Raw genomic sequence first — 25,243 nt, forward strand, 5'->3', positions numbered from 1 at the left:
TCACAGCCAGTTTGAGTAGTGTCTCTGTCAGTTTTTTAAATCTCAGATGACCAGTCGTTTCCGTTGTTTAATCATGGATATTGTATTCTACCCATCTTTTGCAGTCAAACTCAGATACACTGTGCTCAAGTGCTCCACACGATCAAAGCAGAGACCCCCGAGCTCTAAAAAATAGAATCTCATCCCTGTTCACAATCACAATCCTCCAGCCTGCCACCTGTGAAGTCCCAGCGCTGTGCGTCGCAGCCCTCCAGGCTCGCCACTCGAACACAGACAGGCGACAGGTAGACAGAGCGGCTAAGTTTGCGCGGAACTCCGGATCTCTGCGGCCTTCTGAGAGGCGACGGCCATGGACTTCCTGCGCTGTGCGGCGGCGGCGGCGGCGGCAGCCTCTACGATACTGTCCGTCTCCTGTGAGTCCTCGCTGTTCTGGGACTTGGTGCTGTCCTGAGAGTCCGGCTTGTGCCTCAGCGCGCGGCTCTGCTCCTCCTTCAGCTCCAGGTAGGAGCGCGAGAAGGTGTGGAAGATGGAGGTGACGGGGAACGCCATGAGCAGGATGCCGCTCAGGATGCTGCTTAGTGCCACCACCTGGCCGGGGATGCTCCTGGGCACCATGTCCCCGTAGCCCACCGTGGTCATGGAGATGACCGCCCACCAGTAGCTGCCGGGGATGCTGGTGAACTCCTGTGTAGAAAAAGAGTGGTTTACTGGACTCAAACTCCCATAGTTCTTCACTTCCTCACCTATGACCTTTCACCCAATTCAATCACCTCATCAAAGCTGCAATAGGACGCGATATTTTTTTTCCCATGATGTCCAGGCTAGGCGAAGGCATGACCCGCCCCTCTCTGCCTCTGATTGGCTGACTGTACTCGGCTGCTCCCACCTTCTTTCCAGGCGAGCCAGAAGTATCTCAAACGTGAGCAGCAGGTGCAAAACAATCATTAAATCAACAAGCATGAGATACTTCATTATATGGAACGTTACAATTGCAAACCCTATATCTGAGTTATTTAGGCCTAGCCTATTGCACAGACGTATAATTTGTTTTAATCACAATGTTGCTCTGATTAAGTAGAAGTACAGTTATTTGTGTAAAAAAAAGACTGGTAAAGCAGAGGTACTGATTCAACTTAATTACTCAAGTAAAAGGAAAAAAGTACAGGCTCTGAAATGTACTCAAGTATAAAAGTAAAAGGTTTTCTGTGCAAGGCGAATAGAAACTCACGTCATATTAATATAATTCAAATACTATTCAACTTGAAAGGTCCCTTCAAAACATATTTTAAGATGCATAAAGACTATACTTTAATCTTCTAGTCTTAATCACTATGACCCACTAGCTCAGAGAGTTGGTTTGCTGTCTAGCAGTTTGGTGCTTGTGGGTTTGAGCCTCAGTGACTTTTGAGGTTGTGGGTTCGATCCTCAGTCAGTTTTGAATGTCGACAGCCAGAGGAAAGAGCCTTGCGAAAACCTCATTCAATCAGTCTGACTTGGTGGCACAGAGGGCTTGCTGCCGGCAATATTGAGACCTACACTACAGGATTGGGGATTCTAGAGCAGGTACATAGAGGGGGTTACATCCCTGATCTCGTCTGCCTGGGCTGGGCTAGCAGCTAAATGCTAACTATGCTGAATGGGGAGAACGGGAGGATTTACTCCACCCTGACCACGCCCCCAGCCAGCTACCCCAGCATCTATGACAAGACATCGACTCAACCTATGCTATAGTTTTCTCTTACAGTTTTCGAAGCAAAATGTTGTAGTTGGGTAAAGGGAGTAATTGGATTCAGAAATCAAGGAAAGGGGAACTTTTTTGAAGCCAAAAAAGTTTGAGAACCACTTGAGTAGGAGATAATGACAGAATTGTGTTCCTTTAAACAATATTTTTCACCTGCTTGGCGCCCAGCTCGCTCTCGGCGAGGAACACCAGGGGGGAGAAGAGTGCCATGGCCACGCCCATGAACAGCAGCAGCAGTCCGAACTCTCGTGTGCAGCGCCTCACCGTCAGGCCCAGCGTCTGCAGGCCCAGAGAGTGGCGGGCCAGCCTCATCACGTAGAAGATCCGCAGAGCGCGGAGGACACGCAGGACCAGCCCCACCTTCTCCAGGTAGTTGTTCTTGGTCGTGGTCCCGGGCTTCTCGCCCACCGACAGAGCGTCCACGATGAGGGTGATGTAGTAGGGCAGGATGGCCACCACGTCGATGACGTTGAGCGGCGTCCGCAGGAACGTGCACTTGCTGGGCGTCTGGATGAAGCGCAGCAGGAACTCGAGGGAGAACCAGGCGACGCAGACCGTCTCCAGCACAAAGATGTTGTAGCACCTCTGGGAGCACTCGCCCTGCAGAGGAGGAAGTCATAGGCAGGCATTAAGGAGTGGCAAGGCACGCTAGAAATGAACGCACGAAACACAATATTTCTAGTTGCTGTGAACAGCAAAGGATGACTGTGCTTTGAATAAGCATGAAAGGCGAAGGTGCAGCGTAAAGTCAGTAATTATTAAGAATCAATTTCAAAGCCAAAATGAGAGGCTTTGATCCAATCTTCCAAAGTGTTGGAAGATTAATTTCTTTATCAAGTGTTTTTTCTATTTTTCTCCCCAATTGTACTTGAACAATTCCCCCTGCTGTCCCGGCCGTTGCTCCACCCCCTCTGCCAATCTGGGAAGAGTTGTAATGTAGACTAGCAGATGGTTCCTCCGATACATGTGCAGTCGCGAGCTGCTTTTCACCTGACAGCGAGGAGCTTCACCGACACGACATAGGGCGTGGGAAGGTCACGCTATTCCCCCCAGTTCCTCACCACCAAACAGGTGCCCAACCAAGCAGAACACATACCTTTAAATCCGGCTTCCCACACTCAGACACGGCCAAGTGTGCCTGTACCGACCAAGCCGGAGGTAACACGGGGGCTTGAACCTGCGACCCTCGTGTTGGTAAGCAGGGAATCTACCACTGCACTACCGGACGCCCGGTGTTGGAAGATTCATGAAGCTATTAAATATGACTATGATGATTTTATTTAGTAGAATAACTTGGTGAGGAAAAATATCAGGAATCAAGTTTGAGTAGCTAATCAAGTGGTGAACGGACTAGATGTATTAGTCAGATGATGTTAGAGAAATGAGTTTCCTTACTGGGATCAGTCATGGCTGAGTCAAATGTAACTTCAGTATGAATTCTTAAACTTACCGTGTGACAAGCTTGAAATATCCTCGCTTTTGGTAATAATAATCCATTCTTTCAAGACTGCTTAAATATCATAAATATTTGAAAGTATAATTATATGTGATTACTGTGAATGTCACTGCTGAAGGAGATTGGAAATAGAAATAAAACTGCAAGAGTAACCTTTACATCTTTGCAGATTTAATGTAAGTGTTATAAATGACCGAACAATCTCTTGATCCTCACTTTCTCCTGTGCTCAGCTTTGCAGTCTCTTGGCATAAGGTGCTATTAGTTATATCTCAAGCATTTTGAGTGTTTTCCAAATCAACCACCTGTTTGTTGTACATGGGTCAGCCATTCATGAGAAACAGTGAGGGAACTCGTGTAAATATTTTGTGAAAGCACCAATAGTCAAGGAAGGATTGTATTTTAATCACAGTCTTGTTTTAATAAAAGTGCTTGTGATATCTCACATGTGGCTTTGACTCACAACTGAACATTTGGCCCACTCCGTAGAAAATAGTAGGAATCTCCAACATATATAGTGTATCGCCATTCAGCCTAAAAATACAAAGATGTGATTTTTGGTTCACATCAGCCAGCAGCTAGTTCCCAGCTCTGGGAACAGTGGAGCACTGCGGTTATACAGGGTAAATCCCACGTGTGAATCACTGAGTGTGTAAGCTAGACAATACCACCTGCACAGTCAACCTTCACTGCTGCATGGAAACGCCATCTCCACAAAAAGACAAGTGAGAAGAAAGGCTTCCTATTTAGACTGACACCCATGCATTTTTAGAAGTCAACTCTGGGCTTTGCCCTTGAGTCATGAAACTTAATAAACCCATCAAGGCCCAACGTAAACCTCTGCCTCGAGGGTTGAGGCTTTGACAATAGTGGCAGCAATATTCTCGGTAAATAATGGAAGAAAAAGAAGAAAAAAAGAAGAGAGATAGCATATTGGAATGACGTCAATTATTACGCTTAGCTGAGGCACTTGAGGTGAACAAACTGTCATGATGGAAAGTGGTATATCCACGGAGACTATCAAGTTTGCTATCTGCACACTGAGAAGGAGTGAAAACAGCATGGAAATGTCTTCTGTTCTCCATTTCAGTGTTATTTAGTCAGAAAGGCTCCTTTGGGGGAAGTCTAGAGTGAAATTAAAATTCACAATGAATAGACAGTCGGGTCTCTGCTTCAACACAGCGGCACAAGCCCTCTATAGTGAGTGAGCTCCAGGTATTTGGACAGCAGCTAACGAGCTGCGACATTTTGGCTTCGTACGCGTGTTATTATTATTTTGAAACGTGAAATGATACAATAACTGTGAATGGATTGGCAGCTGTGGTTTGAGGGGGATTTTCAGCCAAATTGGAGGAGAAGTTTAAAAACTCAAGCAATTTCTGTTCACAGTCCAATCATTTCAGGATGCCAAAAGTATTTGGACAGATTATATCCAGCCAACTAGCCTCTTTTTAGTATGCAGTAAAAAAAAATGCTAGGCAATAATAACTTCTAGACGTCTAAACAACATAAAAAAATGTTTTCAGTATCATATTTTCTGTTTCTTTCCAGCGTTTTTTTTTTTTTTGCAGAATTTTCTCCCATTTTCTCCCCAATTGTACTTGGCCAATTCTGCCTGCTGTCCCATTCATTGCTTCACCCCATCTGCCGATCCAGGGAGAGTTGTAGACTAGCACATGCTTCCTCCGATACATGTGCAGTCGCCGTGCAGCCGCTTCTTTTCACCTGACAGCGAGGAGTTTCACCGGCAGGACATAGCGCGTGGGAGGATCGCACTATTTTCCATGTGACTCTACGGAACGTTATACACAGTTTGGTGTCGGAGTTATCGATCCAGATTTGAATCGTCACGCTCCATTGAGAGCCTTAAAATTGGGGTGTACAAATGTAGTGGTTTGTTCTTTTTCTTTCTACCAATTTCCCAGTAATGTTCAGTTGAAAGAACAGAGAAGAGTAGGGAGATTTAAGCGCTACAGGACACGGCAATTCAAAGTGAAGTTCAAAACAAAGTCTGTCATCTAACCACGACACACGCTGTCATTTCACATTTCAACGTAATAAGCGTATAGACGCAAAGCAAATAAATAGGAAATGTCTCGCTGTCCAAATGATGGGGCTCGCTCGTTTTCACAACACGCGCGCCATTATGTGCAAGCATTGCCGCTGTGCTATCCTGCTCTAGCGCGTCCACGAGGGAGTGTGGCACATTCGTAAACAGATGCATGCTGGGCCCTTTCCACTCAAATCTGCCCGCCGTATTTGTAGGCTATTGTTTGAAGCTTTCTAGCTGAGTGCATCTTCCACTCCCTCCATCTCCATATCGAATGGCCCTCTGATGCGCGCGGGAACCACGGAGGATCAAATTAAAAATACACCATTATCCGTTTCACCGACCGCAGGGACTCTGACCCCATCACAGTGGAAGACAAGCATGCAAAGCAAACACCGCAGCACGCAGAGGCCGAACTCTGATCCCGCAGACAGAGGAGTGATGTTTGAGTGGGTGTGATGATTTTTTATAAACTCCATTTATGTACCGCTCTCGTTATGTTCGCCTCACTAGGCTATCGCTCGGCCGCACCGTCATATCGACTTGCAAAGCTTTTCAGCCGTCTTCCAGAAAACATCTCCTCATGAAACGGGCAATCTCGTCTCATCGTAATGCATTACAGAGATGATGCAGACTTCACCACCAATGCGATTGCATAAATGCATTGTGCATCCGCAGGGTGTTTGAGGTCAAGACCTTCAACAAAATTGGATGGAATAAATTCATATTGAGTCTATCTAATGTGCGTAGATGAAGAGATGAAGATGTATGACCTAAAACCCATCACTCACTCTGCACAACACAGTATGTTTTCATGTGTAGCCTACATACAAAATATATATCATCTTTTCAACTATAACAAGTTGCTGACAAGTTCTGTCATCTTGCCAGAAAAATATATTTTCTGAAAATGAAGCTGTTTGACACCTGTGTGTGTGTGTGTGGGGGGGGGGGGGGGGGGATATATTCTGTATGAAACCTCAAACTTCCTCAGTGTGACCGAGAAAAAAGCTGCATTTGTCAAAAAAATATCTGTTATTTTCTATTTTGTGGTTGACATACTTGGATGTTCTAGCACATGAAGTGATGAAGCTGATAGGCAAGTTGTGTTCATTCATGATAAATGGGTTCAAAGAAACCAATTAGATATGAGTTGAGAATGGCTCTATTACCAACAGTTGGCAGGCGTCAATGAAATCAAAGCCATTAAAGGTTCTCTTTGTTTTCTGTGTGTGTGTGTGTGTGTGTGTGTGTGTGTGTGTGTGTGTGTGTGTGTGTGTGTGTGTGTGTGTGTGTGTGTGTGTGTGTGTGTGTGTGTGTGTGTGTGTGTGTGTGTGTGTGTGTGTGCGTGCGCGTGCATGCGTGTGTGCGTGTGTGTGCGTGTGTGCGTGCGTGCATGTGATCAGAGAGAGATCAAATGTGGTCCTGGAGACATTGTAGCTACATTGAAACTACCACAGAAGCAGTTTTGAGTGCTTCGCCAGGTTTATACAGTATGTCTGTCTGCCTGTGGATGTGACCGTGATATCATCAAAACCATACAAGATGCAGTCACAAAACTTTACATGCATGTATTTGGCATAGAAATAAAGGGCGAGTTCGAACATGGGCATGATCCAAGCAAGTCCCCCCCCCCCCCCACACACACACACACACAAATGATTTTGTGGACACGATAGAGTAAAAATCGTGCAGAACTGCAGTTGACCAGCCAAAAAATTATAAAATATAAATAAATGATGATGTGATAAATGGCAATTAAAATAGTACTTGTCACAATGGTCGCTGCACTAGCGCCTCCTCTGGTCGGTCGTGTTCGAATTGGAACAGAATGGTGGGAATAGCGTGATCCTCCCACGTGCTATATCCTGCTGGTCAGGTGTAAAGAAGTGGCTGGCAACTGTGCATGTGTCGGAGGAAGCATGGTGCTAGTTTTGGCTCTCCCCAGATCGGCAGAGGGTAGAGCAGCGACCGGGGCAGCAGGGGGGGAAATTGGACAAGTACAATTGGGGAGAAAAAAGGGGGGGAAATTGGGGGTGGGGGAATTGACCAATACATGATGGCGCCTCATAAAGACTTTACGTTTTTCTTGTCTTCATGTGTTTTTTTCTGATTTACTTTATTTGTTCAGGAAGCCTATAAGCATTTTAGTTTTTTGTCCAAAATCGACTTAAAATTCGCTTGACAGTTGGATAGAAACATAGCAGCTTTATACAGTAAAACATCTCTCTGCACATAGATGGAAGGAAGACTGAGGTTTCCTGAACTTCACGATTTTGCCAACCAACACTGTTCTTTAACAATTTGTGTGTGAGAGCCAGACAGAGAGAGTATTCTGTGCAAAATGTGGATTCAATAAGCATGCAATTATAGGTCCTTTATCTGGAGTTTTTCAAAGATTTTAATCCGATCCACCACCACCAGGGGGCCCAGGAGGATGAATTGATCCAATTTTTCCCAAATAATTTAGGGAATTTATCTTTCGATAGCCTGAAATAACAGCTATAACTCACACGGACTATAAAACAGGGCATTGGCTTCAACCCACGCAGATAAAGTGGACTATGCTTTGGGGTGGGTGTGATTGACAGGTCGCCTGTCCAGTCACCGGTCACGGACAAATAGCAGATGGCGCTGCAGCTCTTCTCGGTCACTTCTGGCTCCAAGAAAACCAAGATGGCGTCGGTCACAGTACAAAACTCAAGGCTTCAAATTGGGAGTCCAGAAACCTCCATGTTATGAATATAACCCAGGTTTTACGAAATAAGGTGAGAGGTCTCTCACGATGGGTCAGAGCAGGGATAGCGGAACGCATCTGAACTTGGGGGGGCCGGGGGGCGTGTCGGGGGGGGCGTGTCCCCCGTCGGGGGGGCGTGTCCCCCCGAATCTCGGCAGCGCCGAAGAAAATTTTGTTTTTTGGACTTTTATCCATATTTAGAAGAATATTTAATTTTAAATTAACATTAGGATTATACTGTTGTGATGTCATTATTCAGTATCTTCTCCTTTTCTATTATTAGTATTAGTATTAATATTAAATACTGAGTATCCCATGAAAAACTATTAACACATCGAGTGCCAAGGACGTCTCTGGACGTCCTAAAAAAATGTAACGAGGAGTGCCAAGGACGTCTGTGGACGTCCTAAAATCATAATTAATAATTAATCATAATTCTGCTGTTTAAGGTCGTACCTAGCCAGTGAGCATGAATCCCTTCAAGGGATCACACGGCGCCACCTTAAACATCGACAGGGAAGCTGCGCCACCCACCTCAGATCCTTTACTTTGTGCATGAGACAGCAGGGAAAGACGTGATCAAAGAGGAAACCGATGCATGCTTCAGCCAGAGAGCCGTATAGATTGCTCTGTCTGCAGCGGAGAGTGGGCTCGGCTGCATCCGCGCTGACAACTGAGCTCTTATGCTTCTATCTATCTCCACACACGATTCCCTGCCAGAAAGCCAGCATCCGAAGCCGAACGGCCAAGCCTTTTCGTTCAGTCGCGTTTTGCATTTCCTTGATGCGCGCTGGGATCCGTCCGGGGCAAAAACGGAGTCGAGAAAACAAACTCTGTGCGTGTGGGGAGGAGCACACAGCTCAGAGGTGGAGAAGGGGGGGGGGGGGGGAGAGGGGGGGGGGCACGCAGGCTGCACAGAAACCACACCACGCCACCACATCAGAAAACACCAGCCAGAGTCAGTGAATGTGCTCGAAATTAGAGTGCAAAAGGTATTCATAAAAGTGACTATATCTTGGAAAGTAAAAAAAAATGACAGAAAACCCTTGAAAGTGCACTTTTTTCAGAGGCTGTCATTTCATAATGGAACTGTCTAGAAACAAAATTTCTTCTTTGGAAGAAGCAGGAGTGTTCAATGTTTCATTAAAGTCCAGCCCCGTCAATATAGCCCTAATAGAAAAAATTCTATAGCTGTTTTCAACTGAATGGAAGTGAATCTGGCACAGGCTGCAGACAATTTTACTGGAGCGCTGTGGCACTCAATGTGTTAATATTGCATCTTTTGTGTTTAGCTCCGTCTCACAGCAGGCCCGGCTCCAGAACCAAATTACAGAGGGGGCCTGCCCCTAGCTTGGGGGGCCAAGGGGGGTCCGGGGGGATTCTCCCCCGGAAGAAGATTTTGTACATTTTAAAGTAAAATTCGTCAAACTGGTGCATTTGAGAGCAAAAGGAAGAGGCTAAATCTATGAGGAACTACACACATCTCTAATGTGTTGTGACTTTACAAATAGGCCTAAACAATTAATATTAAATGTATTTACACATTGTGCACAAATTGCATTCATTGTGACAAATTTACAATAGTTAATTAATATCCAGCCAGAATCATTGCAAATGGAGGTTCAAAGTAACAGTTAGCAATAGCATTCAGTTAATCAATGCCTAATGACAGCCAGATTCCGTTTTAAACTTTAAAACAGAAAAACGGAAAAACGTTTTTAGCACACACAAAAAAAAAAAAAAAAATTGAATGGGGGGGCCAGTTTAGGGAATGGGGGGGCCCGGCCCGGTCAGGCCCCCCTCCAACGCCGGGCCTGTCTCACAGCATTGTAACATTGTAGTGCAGCAAGAAAGGAAAACTACTGTAAACATTTGAACCACATTTCTTGTTTAGAACCTATAGCTAGCAACATCGCCATCTCCTGAAAAACATTAATATTGCACCTTTCTTGTGGCTACATCACAGCATCTACTGAAAAACATTTATAGTGGATCTGACTTGTTTAGTTCACTTTAGATTCACATCACATCTGAAAAACAATCAGTCGAGTGTAATAAGTAAATGAGGTTTAATTGTAAAAAAAAAAATCAAAAAAAAAATCAAAAAAAAAAAAAAAAAAAAAAAATCTTTTTTTTTTTTTGGGGAACTGAAAAGTACCCGGGCCGCGGCCCGGGTGGCCCGGGCGGTTCCACAATCCCTGGGTCAGAGCCCATCGTGAGAGACCTCTCAACGAACCTTGATGTAAAACTCCAGGTTATGAATATAACCCAGGTTTTACAAAACACGGTGAGGACCTCTCAACGAACCTTGAAGTAAAACAATGGGTGATGTCATTCATGGCGGCTACGTCCATGCAGTCTATGAATGAATAGCTGCAGATCCGCTTCAACCTGCAGATCTGTGAATAAAGCCACTGTGTCTTTATACTGTATATTATACTTTTGTTATTTATGTCCTATTCATGGCTGCTGCAACAACCCAAATTCCCCATAGGGGTCGTTACACTTTCATTCTTATCTAATCAGACCTAATCTAAGTTGCTATCGATTACAACCATATTGATGGCTGTTGTCCTGAGTACGCTCTCTCTTCCTCAGTGCCCCACCCCATCTCTCTCTCTTCTATGTTAAAATGGTTAAGATGCAGCAAACCCCAGCTTACTGCTGCAGACAGACAGAGAGAGAGAGAGAGACAGAGAGAGAGAGAGAAAGCAAGTGAGTGGGAAACAGCCGTCTCATAAATAAAGTTTTGGCCTTTATAGCTCAGGTTTGTAGTATAATTTGTCACAATTACACACAGAGTCAGGGCAAAGCTCTCTACCGGCCGATCTTCGTTCCTACCCTCACCTATGGTCATGAAGGATGGGTCTTCTCAGGAGGGTGGCTGGCATCTCCTTTGGGATTGGGAATAAGGTGAGAACCTCAGTCATCCGTGAGGGACCCGGAGTAGAGCCACTGCTCCTTTGCGTAGCAAGGAGCCAGTTGAGGTGGTTCGGGCATCTGGTAAGGGGAGGTGTTCCGGGCACGTCCAGCTGGGAGGAGACCACGGGGCAGACCGAGGGCTAGGTGGAGAGATTATGGGCCCTATCTTCCCACTGGCCTTAGGCGCTAAACAGGCGTTAAATGCAAAAAAAACTTGCTTTGCGCCTGACTCGGGAAGATAGCATCATGTTTTTAGGCCCCGAAATGCGCTTTACGCCGAAGAGGCGTGGCGCAGTGCCAGAGTAGGCCAGAATGGGCGTTTCGGCCTTAAATACCGGCCTAACGCTATCTTCCCCCCTGGCGTTAATTTAGCGCTTAGCACTTTTCAAACCAGGCCTTATTCAGTGCGCCGCGGATATTACTGTGCATAATTACGCGCAGCTCTCCTCTGCCGATCTCACACTCTCTCCCCCTCTCTCTCTCTCTCACTCCCTCTCTCTCGCGCGTCAGACAGGCAAAAATGACAGATGAAAAAAAGTTGTTATACCGTAGTTTTGAGCCCCTGTCATTCAGAGGCTGTTGCATCATCCTACCTGTACAGTGGGGGAGAAGAAAAGGTAGCGAGAGAAAACGATATCATTCTGCCCAAACTTTCACCAATCTAATCTCATCATGACATCCAGGGATAGGCTATATTTTTCTAGCCGATGCGTTTAGAACATTCTTTTCACTTTGATCTTGCTATAGTGTAGCGTATTTACATGCTTGCTGTATTTAAACTGCAGTGAGATTGGTTTGAGAAGCATCATAATATGTAATAATATATATGGAGACAGACGGGGATGAAAGAGGGAGGGGGGGAGCTCAGAGCGCTTTGGTCGGGCTTTTCTGACCAGATTGGATCACTCCGTGGAATGGAACATGAAAGGGACATTGTGATTTGTTTACTGCACTTCTCCAATGAGCACGGTGTGAATAATTCTATGCTTAAAAGGCGTGGTTATAATGCTTAAGGCCGCGTGTAGTTGCGACACCAAAATATTGAGTGCGCTGGTCCACACCCACTAATCTGCGCTGCGCCTGGCGCTAAGCGCAGTTTTAAGGCCGTTGCAACGATCGAGCCCAAGATCTCCACGCTGGCCTGGGAATGCCTCGGGATGGCCCAGTTAGAGCTGTCTAATGTGGCGAGGGGAAGGGAAGTTTTGTGTCCCCTGCTGGAACTGCTACCTCCACGACCCGATCCCGGATGGATAAGCGATTAAAGATGGATGGATGGATGGACACACGGAGTCAACTCATTCGATCCACAAAGCACTTACACCACTTCATTACTGATTCATTATTAGGAGGAGAGTTTTTAAACATTTATGAGCAAGGCGAGTCAACAGGGCTGAAAATGATTCCCTTCAAAAATATGATTGAAGTGATATTCCAATAAGTCAAACATTTCCCTTTATAGTGCGTAGGCTATACTGTATATCAGAGGTTCTCAAATGTTTTTCAGCCAAGGACCCCTTGCAAGATAGAAAATATACCAGGGACCCCATCATTCTGATTTGTGATTTTGGGCTAAGCTTAATTTTTCCACAGTAACGTGCTTGACATTTGTTCGATTAGAATGTAATCCATGAACCATTTTAGATTTAAAGCATAAAATATTTTCGTTGAACTATGAAGCTTTTGCACACAAAAAAAGGTTTTTATTTTTATTTTCCTGAAAAGTTTTCGCGGACCCCCTGGCAAAGTGCCACGGTTTCCTGGGGGTCCCCGGACCCCCATTTGAGAACCACTGATGTATATAACCCAATGCAAGAAGCAGCTGGCCCCCAAGTATTTCCACATTATCTAACTAACTATCTAATCTGGGACCCATTCAAAAAAGTTTGGACACCCATGTCCTCTATGGTATTATAATAATATCCGTATGGATACTGGAAATAGTTGAGCTCTGATATCTGTATAGCATCCTTCAAGACAGTTAGAGTAGGTTGGCTATATTGTTTTTCACCAGGCTCAGTCTCCTGCGAGCACATTAAAAAAAATCCCTGACTCATGCTGGAAACTCACAGTAGGAACACACTCCGAAAATCAGAACTTCTACACAAATAACCGCAATATGAGGGACTACTTATCGTGAAGCATGAACATCAAACCGTACCCATGGGGAATGAACGATGTGTGTCTTATGTCTATTCAGCAAAGACTAAGACCAAATGATCTCTACTTCTTACAGCAACTGCATAGCATTTCTCTTTCGCCCATCCCCACACCCTCTAAGCTCCGTTCCCCATTCCTCAACGCTGACATATGGTTAGGGTGCCTTTTAAAGAATGGGGTGTACAGGCGGGGGGGCAAGAGCAGAGGTACCGAGATGTTAGATCCACAGATAAATGAAACAGGACCAGAGCTTCCAAAGATGCAGAGTAAGCCATTTAGAGGGGGAGAAAATGTGGAAATCGACAAAACACTTGAGCTCTTTAATCGCCTATTCATCCAGAATGTGTGGAAGCGGGACTATAAATCTGAAATGCTTGATAGTTTTTTTGTACGTGTGCGTTCTTCATATGGAGACAGGGAGAGAGGGAGATTTTTCAGCCATTGAATCCCTCCCAGAGAGCTACATTAGATTAGACAGGCAGGCTAAGTGCTTTCCATCGCTCCCTAAAACTTTTTGAACAAAGAAAATCATCTGGTTTTTGTTTCAGTCGATAGTGTCTATGCCGGATAACTTCCTTCCTCCACTGTTTGGCAAACTATTATTCAGATTATTTTGTGAATATGGCTCCATTCTAGGCTGGTAAGACCATCAGCTCAGTTCAGTGATGTAATGTTTGTATGTCAATTATGTTTATAGCCCCCTTATCACACAATCATGCCTAAAAGGGCTTTACATAGCATCATCACAGTATACTACTATAATAAATTTTACTAGATTATATACATTACGATACTACACAAACAACACCATCCTGATCAGGCAACTTCACATCGCGCCACAGATCAGTCTGGACTTCTAACTACCCACACCGATTTCCTGAAATTACAATGTAACCGGGCCAGTCAGGGACTGTGTCGTAGTTGATCACTTACCCTGGCCAATCAGGGACTCCGCTCCACCGGGAAAAAATAGTAATGGCGTCTCCCGAAGCAATGAGTGGTAACGTTACAGTTAGAGCAAACACAGCCGTAATAACAAGAGTAAAGTTATGCACTAGTGGGGTTTCTCGGTGGAAAACACATTTTGGCAAACGTTTGATTGGCGCTGATTGGCTGAAGGAGTTTGTCTGTCAAAGCAAGTACTCCCGCCCACTGAAAGCGACGTGGGCGGCTAGAAGTACAGACGGATCCGTGCAGCGAAACATAATGTGAACCAAGGTCACGTGATCAGGATGGTTTTACCAGGCTAGGCCCATTCCTTCTCCTCTGGCTTATTGGCAGCTTTATCATATTATAAAACTTGGCAAAGACAAAGACTTTGACATGTTACTGTCCCCATGCCTTCATAGTATTATTGATAACAATAATTATTAATAATAATTATTTGATAATTGAAGTCTCGGAAACATTACACACAATAAATACACAACATATTCAAGTCTAGAAATGGTCTCTTAGGGAATGTTAATTTCATTAGTTTCCATTACCTACAGGGAGGATCTACACAGATTTAAATGGCTATCAAAGCTCTGCTAATGGATATTAGGATGTGCCATAATGGAGGAAGATGAGTGGGTGAACTCAATTGAAAGAGCCGCTGGTAATTAGCCTTGGCCATCACCGAGTTAGTTGGGCCGAATTTCACTGGAGTGTTTAGCTGCATAATTGCTATGCTCAACATTAGTGCAAATGAGGAAATAAAGCCCATTCACAGAGCACCTACGTCGCTGTGCAGAGCCGGTCCCAACTCCTCTCCTCTCCTAACATGGTAACAAGGAGAGAGGAGGACATTCCACAGCCAATTCTGTCTGACACCTCCGTACACACCATGGCTGTTGATCAAGTGCTCTTGTGCTGCCATTGTAGCACAGCAGTGGCACGTACTGTACATCCCGAGTGCCATCACACCTACAGCTTGTTTTCGTTGGGCTGAACCACAGTGGAAAAGGTTACTTTGATGAATTTTTCCTATTTGGTTTGTTTCGGTTCACACTGCCTAATGATGAGCCAGCAGGACTTGTAAACAAATGTCACATGACTCATAAGTAGCTTGTTGATTGGACAGAGGTTTGGTAAACTGGTTTGGGATTTTGGTGGGGGGCGGAGTCAAAACAAAGTCAATTACAGTCGCTACCATGATGGACTTGTCTGTACCAAAGACAATGGGATTGCAAGCAAGACGGCCCAACTTCAACTCAGTTCCTGTCATTTTGGCACGCGTGTTTTGCCCATGGCTTTCCACGGACACGTCCACTTAGGAGGTTTTCGCCAGGTCTGAGTCTATTGGAGTCAATGGGAAAAGTCAACGTGATCGCAGATTATGACAGATCCCTTAACTATTCGGCGCCTTCTCTGAAGCCACATATCTTCAGAATATTCTGACACTAAAATGGCATTTTTCAGACAGACAGATCAGGAGAAAATTTAACTTGTTCAAGACCTGTCTCTATCTCAGCAACACACTGTCACGAGAGATTTGGCAACAGGAACTCATGTTAGCAGGGGGCGATTAGCTAAAACTGAAGTTCGTTAATGTATTAGGTAGCTAAATCTGTGGCTAGATTTTTTTTTTTATGGAATATCTTAGTTTCAACAGTTTTGACCTAACAACGGGCAGCTTTGTGTTTATGTGTGTGGTTTGTGTGGAGTTTGGGAACTCACAATCTCTATTTCAAGTTAGCTTGCTAGGTCAGCACTAACCCTGCATCACCAGGCACAGTCTTCTCACAACACTTCAGGGGAGAGGTGACCACGTGACCATTTGGGAGACTTGCTGCTACCAATTTTTTAGAATTGGCGGAGCCTGTGGTGACCCATCTAGATAGTAACAGAAGATCTATGTCTGTACTCTTTACTGTTATTTACCTTCATTTCCATTAAAGCAGCTATGAGGAACATAACTGGTTATAAAACCATCTAAATTTAATACTGAAGCCTCACATCTGACCTACAGCAGCAAATGAGACCACCCTGGCCGGCCTGTCGCAGCTCGGCCGACCCGCTGGTCGGGACAGAGGAGACAGGATTCAGGAAATGCAATCTTTATTCCGGGAGAACACTACCGCTTTTGTCCACACGGGCTGCTAAAATCAACACACAATGAAAGTTCCTTATTGTAGCTGCTTTAAGAACACATGAAGAAATAGCTGGATATGAGCATCAAGTCCAGACTTCATTTTGTTCTGCTAGCTAGGCTTTCCAAGCATGAGGAACTGTATTATCAGTTATCGGTTATCAGATGTCAACATCCGTCTCCTGATACCATCACCCTTGCATTTTGCGGTCGTTTCCTGTAGTTTGTTCAGATTACGTTCTTACTCCTAACGAACCACACCTACATTTTCATGCATCTCAGTGCCGTTATGCCACCAGAATTCGAATGACATTGATCTGACCTGGCCAACAAAGCGAACACTCCAGTGTCCCTAGTCCCAATTGTTGCACCTCTGATGCATCTCCAATCGAGAGCTGAGCCGGTGCTGTAGATTCACACAAGTATGTGATTCCAGATGACACTTCATAGAGTGTAATTGGAGATCAGATCAGACTTTATAGAGTGGGTCTTTGTTGGGCTTTCACACGTTTTGTTTCCTGATTGATTTCCCCTTTGAAGCCGGCGCACTTCACAAGTAGCGGTCCCCCTCCCTCCCAGCCGGCTGAGGCAGATGCCCCCTTTGATAGTGACAGGAGCCGCTGGGCTTCTCTTTAATCATTCAGAGCCTTATTGATGTCATTCAAGAGGTGAATTAGCTGGATACAAAGACACTCTGGAGCGGGAACGCTAGTGTCGGAGGCAAAAATAAATAAATAATAATAATAATAAATAAATAAAGTATCTGAAAGGCTCAGAGGAAGAGATCATCAGCTTTCATTTGGTTTTTGCTCCACTTTTGCAGCACAACATATTTATTTAGCGGGATCGGAAGGAAGCCTTAGGTAGCAATATTTCAGTCTCTGTGAGCTCAGATCAACATGTGGCTGCACTCTCATTTTCAGAGCTAATTAGGGACCTAAAGGCTACAAGTTAAATGTATAGTTATTTTATTCTCACATTTCTACCCAACATTGTCAGATGCATTCTCTTTAAATAACCACTTTTTTCTACATTCCGTTTTTCTTTGTGGTTATTACTGTTTTTGCTGCTGTGATGACCCAACTTCCCCGTGGAGATAATTAAAGTTTTGTTGTGTTTTTCGTTTGATTTGAGCAAATTGATTGTGCATGTGATCCTGCAAACAGCGGGCGAGTATAAAAAAAGACAGCTAAGCCCAAGTGTAATTTGACGCTGTAAAAAAGTTTACATAAAAACAATATTTGCATCTGAAAGCCTTGCACTGAACGAATATCCATGTAATATTTGGCCATAAAACCTATTTTTCTACTCTTAAACCAAGTGAAAAATCTGCCAGTGGGATGAAATGATTCCACTTGGAATCCACTTTTAATGGCTATTTAACTCAGACTGTAAATGTCATGTAAATTCAATGTAAACTCATATTTAACTCAAACTGTAAATTCATGTAAATTCAATGTAAATTCATATTTAATATCCACGGTACACTCCTCCACTCATGTACATATTGTATATATATTCGATTTGATTGCACTTGCAATGTTGTGATTGTCTTTTAGTTATCTTTCCTACTTCTTATCTCTGTATAATTGACCTGACCGCTACGCTGCATACAGACAAATTCCTCGTACGTAACTTGCATACTCTGGCAATAAAAGTGATTCTGATTCTGATTCTGATTTTGAAACTCATCTCTTTGAATGCAGCATTGAAGACTATAAATTAATGCATTTTTCATTTATTGTCCCCACTTTGTTGGTAAACAAGCTTTAAAGGAATATGACTTTATAGTTACAATTTGCACAATTATCATGTTATATAACAATAATGAGCTTATTCCATAGTCATTTTTGGAAGCGAGTGAAGTAAAAATGAATGGCACTGGGAGAATTATCATCTGTGGGATTTTGCAAATTTGGAATTGAAGTGCAAATTTGAGAGATGCATCTAGGAAAAGACGACACACGCATTGAAAGACAAATATATCATCTTTGGTCCGTCTCTGTGTTGAACATGCTCTGTCAATTCTGAAATGCATCTGGGAGAACACGGCTCTCGTGTTGGCAGGAAGGAAGGCGTGCTGCAGCAACAGTGAGCAGAGATACTCAGTAATCTGCTGTTCAAGTGAATGGAGGGGAAGCCTCGTTGTCCCTGAGCCATCGCCTCTGTCTCTGTCACCGTGATTTATAATAAGGCCCAAGAAGACTCTGCATGTGGGACGCTGCATCAACATAATCTGACTTCTACTGTAGATGTAAAGCTACACACAAGTAATGCATCCCTAAGAGTGATGGGATGGGATGCAAGTGCCAAGACTGGGGTTCCTTCCCTTGTATAGTATGTTGAAAACCTGCTCTTTTCCCTGAAACCATACTGTAATATGAGCCGTAAAGAAGATAGTGTACTCAAAAAAGTAACATATCACTCAGTACTTATTTGTTTCAAAATAATGATTCACTTTTTCCCACGGCGCTAGGCCCCCCCTGACCGACAACCGACCCATCGTTAACCGATCATTAACCGTTAAATGACAAGATTAAAATGTAGTATTTATAGCCTAATTTAATGCATTTTCCCGGCTGGCGAATTTAGCGTAACACTTTCAAGTTTCCCTGCATGGAGCATGTGTTTCAGCTGATTTATTTTTTCAGAGTGCTAGGTTACTGAACTCACCCTCTCCTCCTCCTCTCGGAGGTCTGGCATGGTGCTGACACACAGTGTCACGGCGGTGATGGCTACAAACAACACGGACAGGCAGGCGAAGATCTTCCCCGGCAGGCCGGAGTGCGGGTTCTCCACCATGTCCCTCAGCCTCCGCATGCAGCCCCCTGCACGGCTCTCCTCCTGGGCCCCCACCCCGGGCGGCTGCCCCGCCTCCTCGCATGACTGCGGCGGCGAGGTCAGCTCCACCTCCTCCTCCTCCAGCCGCTGCTGCTCCTTGTACTCCTCCTGCCTGAGCCGCAGCTTCCGCAGGCAACACCAGTCCAGGTTGTCCTCCTCCAAGCCCCAGTACAGCAGCTCCTCCTGGAAGGACAGCGCGCACATCTCCCGCAGCAGCCGCAGCTTGCCCGCCGCCAGGAAGGTGACGATGGTGCGGAAGGCCGACGGGCTGCGGTCGAAGAAGTACTCATTGCGGCTGCCGTCGTAGTCGTCGCACACAGCCATGATCTCCGCCTCGTTCCTGCAGCCGCGCAGCTTGCCCAGCCTCGTCAGGGGGAACTCCTCCAGCGTCGACCAGGGGACGCGGTACTTGATGCCGCCCACGTTGATGATGGCCGCCGCCTCGTCGCCTTCCGGCTGGCGGGGCTGCGGCTGGAGCAGGAGCTGCGCACGCTTGTAGAACACGCCCTTCTTGGGGATGACCTCCTCCTTCTCCCTGGGGTTGAAGTGGAAGGTGGTGAACTGGTGCTCCGTGCTGCCCGCCAGGAAGGCCACTTCCTGGTACATCCCTGCCTCTCAGTTGGGGGACTCTGTCCTGCACACTGCGACGGGAAGGGGGCTTCACGGGGTGACGGAGGTGACCGGGACCTTGTCACCCATTCAACAACACAGCAGGTCTCTGTGAGAGAAAAGACAGGTCAATGATTACATTCATTAGTTTACTTTACATGTTTATTTCTATTCAGGGTTACTGCTGGCTGGAGCCTGTCCCAGCATGCATTGGGCAGAAGGCAGGGAAACACTCTGGACAGGGTTAACACCGAGGGGGCAGCTTTCTACTTCCACATTGACGCCAATGCAGAAGAAGCAAAGACTGCAGTTCCTCGAATGGCCACTTGAGGCTGGCTGCAAAAGAGAGTCAGTCCCCATTCACCCCCATGTTAAGATGCCAGAGTTTACAGCATAAATAAGCATGTTTACAGCCTGGATCAAAAAAGGGGTTTGGTCTGTATAGCTGATTTCACCTTTCATGACAACTGTACAGGGGGTGAATTGTTATGTAACTCACCCGTTTAGAGTAAAATAGACGATAAAAAAAGACTTGGGGGTGATTGACCGGTCCTCTGTCCAGTGATCGCACAGCTTGTTGATCACGGACCAATTCCAGGCGGCTCTGTGGGAAACCCTTGGTCTCGCGCGACATGCGGGAGAACCAAGATGGCGGCAGTCAAAACACCAAACTGGAGGCTTCAAATTGTCCATCTCTTTTTACAGTCTATGGTTAACACAGATAAGACAGACAATCACATTCATGCTTATGGGCAATTTAAAGTCTCAAATCCCCCCGTTCACAAGTCTCTGGACTGTGGGAGGAAACCCAGGCGAACACGGAGAGAACATGCAAATGCCTCTACATAGTGCATCAGTCTGATCTCCACAATGTGTATAGCAGGTGCTTTAACTTAGCCTTCAGGCTAATTAGAACACAACTAAAGAAACAGTCTACTAAGCAAGACCCACGAGTGAAAACAGCTCCATGACATTGTCAGGGACGACGTGTCAGGAAAAGAAAACTTTTCTTCTTAAGTCTTAATTGCGGTGGAAACTCAGGGAGGCACAAATTGATGTCAAATGTGGCCTGAACCCCATGCAGAGGAATTAATAATGTTGTTTTTCTATTTAACGCATCAGCAGGCCCTGGAATGAGACCATTTAAAGCACTGTTTAGCAAAGTTCACTTCTTTCAAATAACTGGACTGACAACAACAACAACAGCCTGCAGACCTAACTCAAACACACTGGGCTGGATGTGAACAGAAATGTACAGCATAATGTATGTTGGTGTACAGCACAAGTGAGGTAAACATAATGTGAAATAGGTCGAGTTCAGCCATGCTGCAATAGTTCATTTATATGAAATCTGCTTCTGCTTATGAAAACACAAGCTTCTGGATTCATGAATATTCAAAGCATTTGTTGCGATACATATAGAGGGAATTCTCTCTCTCCCCCCCTCTCCTCTCTCCCCCACTCTCCTCTCCCTTTTTCTCTCTCTACTCTCTCCTCCCCTCCCTCCCTCCCTCTCTTCTCTTCTATGCTTGTTTTTTATATGATTTATACAAGTCATTCAATTCTGTTCATTGATTGTGCCGACTTGAAGCTAATGGTAGAACTGTAGACTGACAAAAAAGACAAGATAACATGCACCACTATTAAACCAAATGCACCCCGTTTCTTATCTTATGCTTGTCGATGGCACACTACACGCCATGGTGGTATTTAGGTGGTAAAACACATCCAGCCCTTTGTGAAGGCAGGAGCGTTCGGCAATCGGCATCATTTGTGAACCTGTCTTTTGTGGCTGATGGTGAAAACATTTCCACCACAACACCGACCGAGACGGCAGAGAAAACTTTTGAAAGAACTAATGACACAAAATAACAAGCGGACCAAGAAGAAAGAGCGGATCTTCACGGGGGAAAATGAAAATGCTTTCACCTTGATGCAGTTTAGAGACAGAAATTGGATATGGAAAAACTGATCATAGCCGACTGCGTGCATACTCGTGCATTTATTTTATGCATGGGAAAAAGTTGGGCTGGCTGAAGGACTCAGGCAGAACCATGAGTGTCGTCACTCCCCGATGGAACAGTAAAGCTCTTCTCACATTATCTATTGAGACAAGCAGCACTTCAGATCCAATTACACGTCTCTGAAGCCATGCTCTCGGACCATTTCTCACTTTTATTTTGCAAAGGCATCTGGACGCACACGCCTGCAGAGAGGAATGGCAGAGACAACATAAGCATAATAATGCATGATGGGACATCAGGCAAATGATCTGTTTCTTCTCAGATGATGATTGTATTGGTCGTGAGGCGTTGGGGATGATGTAATAGGCAGGCACAACAAAGACCGGGACCCTGCTACTTTGTTGCGGTACTGTGTGAGGGCCAATGGTTCTGGAACGGGCCGCTTTCAGAAAGTGGCGCCTCCAAAGCCGCTCGCCAAACTGCTTCTGACAGGAGCGGTTTATTGGGTTTATTGAGCATGACACCGCACCCAAGGGTGGCCTCAGTCTGGAGCACCGACAGAATGAATTCAACTGGTGTGGGATTGTATGGGAAGTGCTTAGACATCATTTAAAGTGAGGTTTACTGAGCCATGAAAACCACACATTTAGAATGAACAAATAAAGGCACGAGCAAGGCATTGGACTAGAAAGCTGAGTGCTGCGAGACATTTTCTGTGGCCTTATAAGTATGAGGCACCGTTCAGCTTATAATAGCGTATTATTTGTAATAATATTAAATAACAGATTCTCAGCACTCACATACAGCACCCTCCAGGAATACTGGCACCTTTGATGAGGGTGAACTAAAAACACTGTAAACGATAAACAACACAACTGAAGAACATAGTAGAAAAATGTAGAAAATTACAGTACATACTATTATTGAATTAGTTGAATAAGTGCCTGAATTATTATATCCGAAAACGCTACGGTAAGTATTGGACCCTTGTTGGATAATCAGTGTTGTTTTTAATAGTTTGTAACAAGTTAATAGATGCTAAAGTCCACTAACTTGCAATTTCACAACTTGAGTTTAAATTCATCCAGCTCATTGTACCTATATGGTGTATTACTTTGGCAAACTGTTCCATAGTATTATACCTCAAGGATAGATTGGGTTGTAGTATTTTTATGTCTCCGCCAGCAATATCCATATCTCAGGACCGCCTCGAGGGAATTTCTTCAAATTTGGCTCAGACATCCACTTGGACTCAAGGATGAACTGATTAGATTTTGGTGGTGAAAGGTCAAAGTTCAAGAGCACTGTGACCTCATGTCCATCCGTTCCATCAAGGAAGGGGGCGGGTAGGTAAAAGGGGCCATAGCTAGGCATATGAAGGTCATAGAGAGTCGGGATTTGAGGGGTGGCTAGGGGGAGTGGCTAGGTGGTTGTGGGTGGTGGGAGGGAGCATGGTGAGGGAAAGGGGTGGAAAAGGGCTATAGCTCGGGATAGGAAGGTCGTAGCGAGTTGGGGTTCCAGGGGTGGATAGAGGGAGTGGCTAGGGGGATGTGGGTGGTGGGAGTGGATGTGGTCAGTAAGGGGCGGGGCTAGGGAAGATGGGCTGTAGGTAGGGATAGGACGGTCATTGAGAGTCGGGGTTCAGGGGTGGGTAGGGGGAGTGGCTAGGTGATGTGGGAGGGGCGTCGTAAGGGAAGGGGGTGGGGCTAGGGGAAAGGAGCCATAGCTAGGGATATGAAGGTTGTAGAGAGTCAGGGTTCGAGGGGTGAGTAGGGGAGTGTAGGACCATTTACCATGTTGAAAATTATTGTTGAGGGACCCCCAAACGTTGCCTAAAGTGCCATAATGCTGAATGGCCACACCAGTGCATTGTGGGCTTCAATGTATTTGTGCTTGTACAGTATGAGTCCGGACAGACATGGATGTACAGTACACTGTAACTTGACTTTTTGGCAGAGGCATACAACTGTTAGGCAGTTATTTTGAGTTCACTCTACTATACTGTGACTCCATTATTGACTAAATAACAGCCATGTAATGAGCCTAAAACTGCAACTGTTCAGTCAACATGTACCAAAATAGTTTTATTGTAAGGTAGGGTTTGTTCTCGTCATTTTCTATTTGATCTCTGATAGGAGGGATTTGCAAGTGAGACTCAATTTAAATGTGCACAGTATCTCTATCCATACTCAGATGATTATTGTGATTATTTTGCTCCCTCAGAGCCTCATTAAGAAAATTCTGAAAAGCCTACTGATGGGATAATACAAAGGCAAATTGTGCCATCATAGAATAATGCAGAATGTGGAGGCTAAAAGCATGCAGGTAGGCTATATCATTGTATGTTATAACTTTAATAAATCTTCAGGATTTGAAGGTTTCCTATGATGTTTAAAGGAATAGTTCACCTAAAAATGAAAATGTAGTCATTGTCTGCTCAATCTCATGCCATTAAGAAACATGTGAAGTTTGTATGTCAATATAACACACAGCGAATTTTAGATTCAGTCGCTCCATATCAGCCTTCTCTGAAACAACTGGAATGAATGGAGACTGTTTCTTTAGAGTTTAAAAAAGGCAAAAGCTTTCCATAAAATGAGTCCAAACAGCGTAATCCAAGCGTTCTGAAACCAAGCGATTGCACTGTGGGCCCAAAAAATTAATATTTACAGTCCCTCATTATCTCTGTATTTTCCGCATTTGTTTTGCAACACGCTAACAGTCACAACAGCAGCAAGCGGATGCTGCCTTCGACTGATATCGAGAATATTGGGTAGAGCACTCTGGAACGACCCAATAAAGTGGCAAACACAAATAGGAAAGTCAAATTTTACATCATACCCAAGAAGCCAAGATGTAACATACTCACTCTTGTGATGTGAATATTCTCATTCTACCATTGCAGCACAAAGTACAGGAGCTCTGTACCACTTAGTTTCCAAAAAGCAATGTTTGTTTCAGGGTTCATTTTGTTATTTCTGACTAAAGAGTAATGGAATACAAGTTGTGTTAAGACACTTCCACATACTGAAATGACAGAATAGGTCTATTTCCAATGACTCCCAAAACTACTTAATTTATATGAGTGACAAATATGAGTGAGTGTCGCCCGTTTCTTCATTTTTCGACAGCACCGCTGCAGCAGGACAGGTTCAGTATTGCGTCTGCGCCTCGGCTCCATCAGCCCAGTGATAATAGCAGCACATGTTTCATAGTTGAAAACTGCACGGTTACTGTATGTTATAGGCAAGTAAAACAACTTGGTTAAGGTTAGGCAACTAAAACAACTTGTTTATACGGTTAGGCAACTAAAACAACTTGGTTAAGGTTAAGGTTAAGGTTAAGGTTAAGGTTAAGGTTAAGGTTAAGGTTAAGAGTAGTAGTGTAGGGTTAGCACCCCTTGAAAAACAAAATAATATTATTTTTTTAGAACTTCCTCAATAGGGCACTTCCGCTTTTTTGAAAAGGGGAAGTGATTTCTTTTGGGTAAAAATCAATTTCTCAGTACTTCCTCAATAGGGCACTTCTCCATTTTTTAGGGTTAGGGTTAAAAAACACTTTTCTTGTGGAAAGTGGTTATTTCAATAGTTCTGCAAAGTGTACTTCTCCATTTTTTAGGGTTAGGGTTAAAAAACACTTTTCTTGTGGAAAGTGGTTATTTCAATAGTTCTGCAAAGTGTACTTCTCCATTTTT

General features: G+C 44.6%; 1 protein-coding gene across 1 annotated transcript; it reads right to left on the reverse strand.

Moving 5' to 3' along the window:
• Positions 1-209: 209 nt before the first annotated feature.
• On the reverse strand, positions 210-19,582 carry kcng2 (potassium voltage-gated channel, subfamily G, member 2; the record flags this gene model as incomplete). The annotated part of the gene is made up of 3 exons (XM_083646102.1): positions 210-684; positions 1,895-2,341; positions 18,809-19,582. The coding sequence occupies 3 exons, from the start codon at positions 19,580-19,582 to the stop codon at positions 298-300; spliced, it is 1,608 nt and encodes a 535-aa protein (XP_083502228.1). The 3' UTR covers positions 210-297.
• Positions 19,583-25,243: the final 5,661 nt, after the last annotated feature.

Source organism: Poromitra crassiceps, assembly GCF_964638095.1.
Source record: "Poromitra crassiceps genome assembly, chromosome: 11".
Lineage (NCBI taxonomy): Eukaryota > Metazoa > Chordata > Actinopteri > Beryciformes > Melamphaidae > Poromitra > Poromitra crassiceps.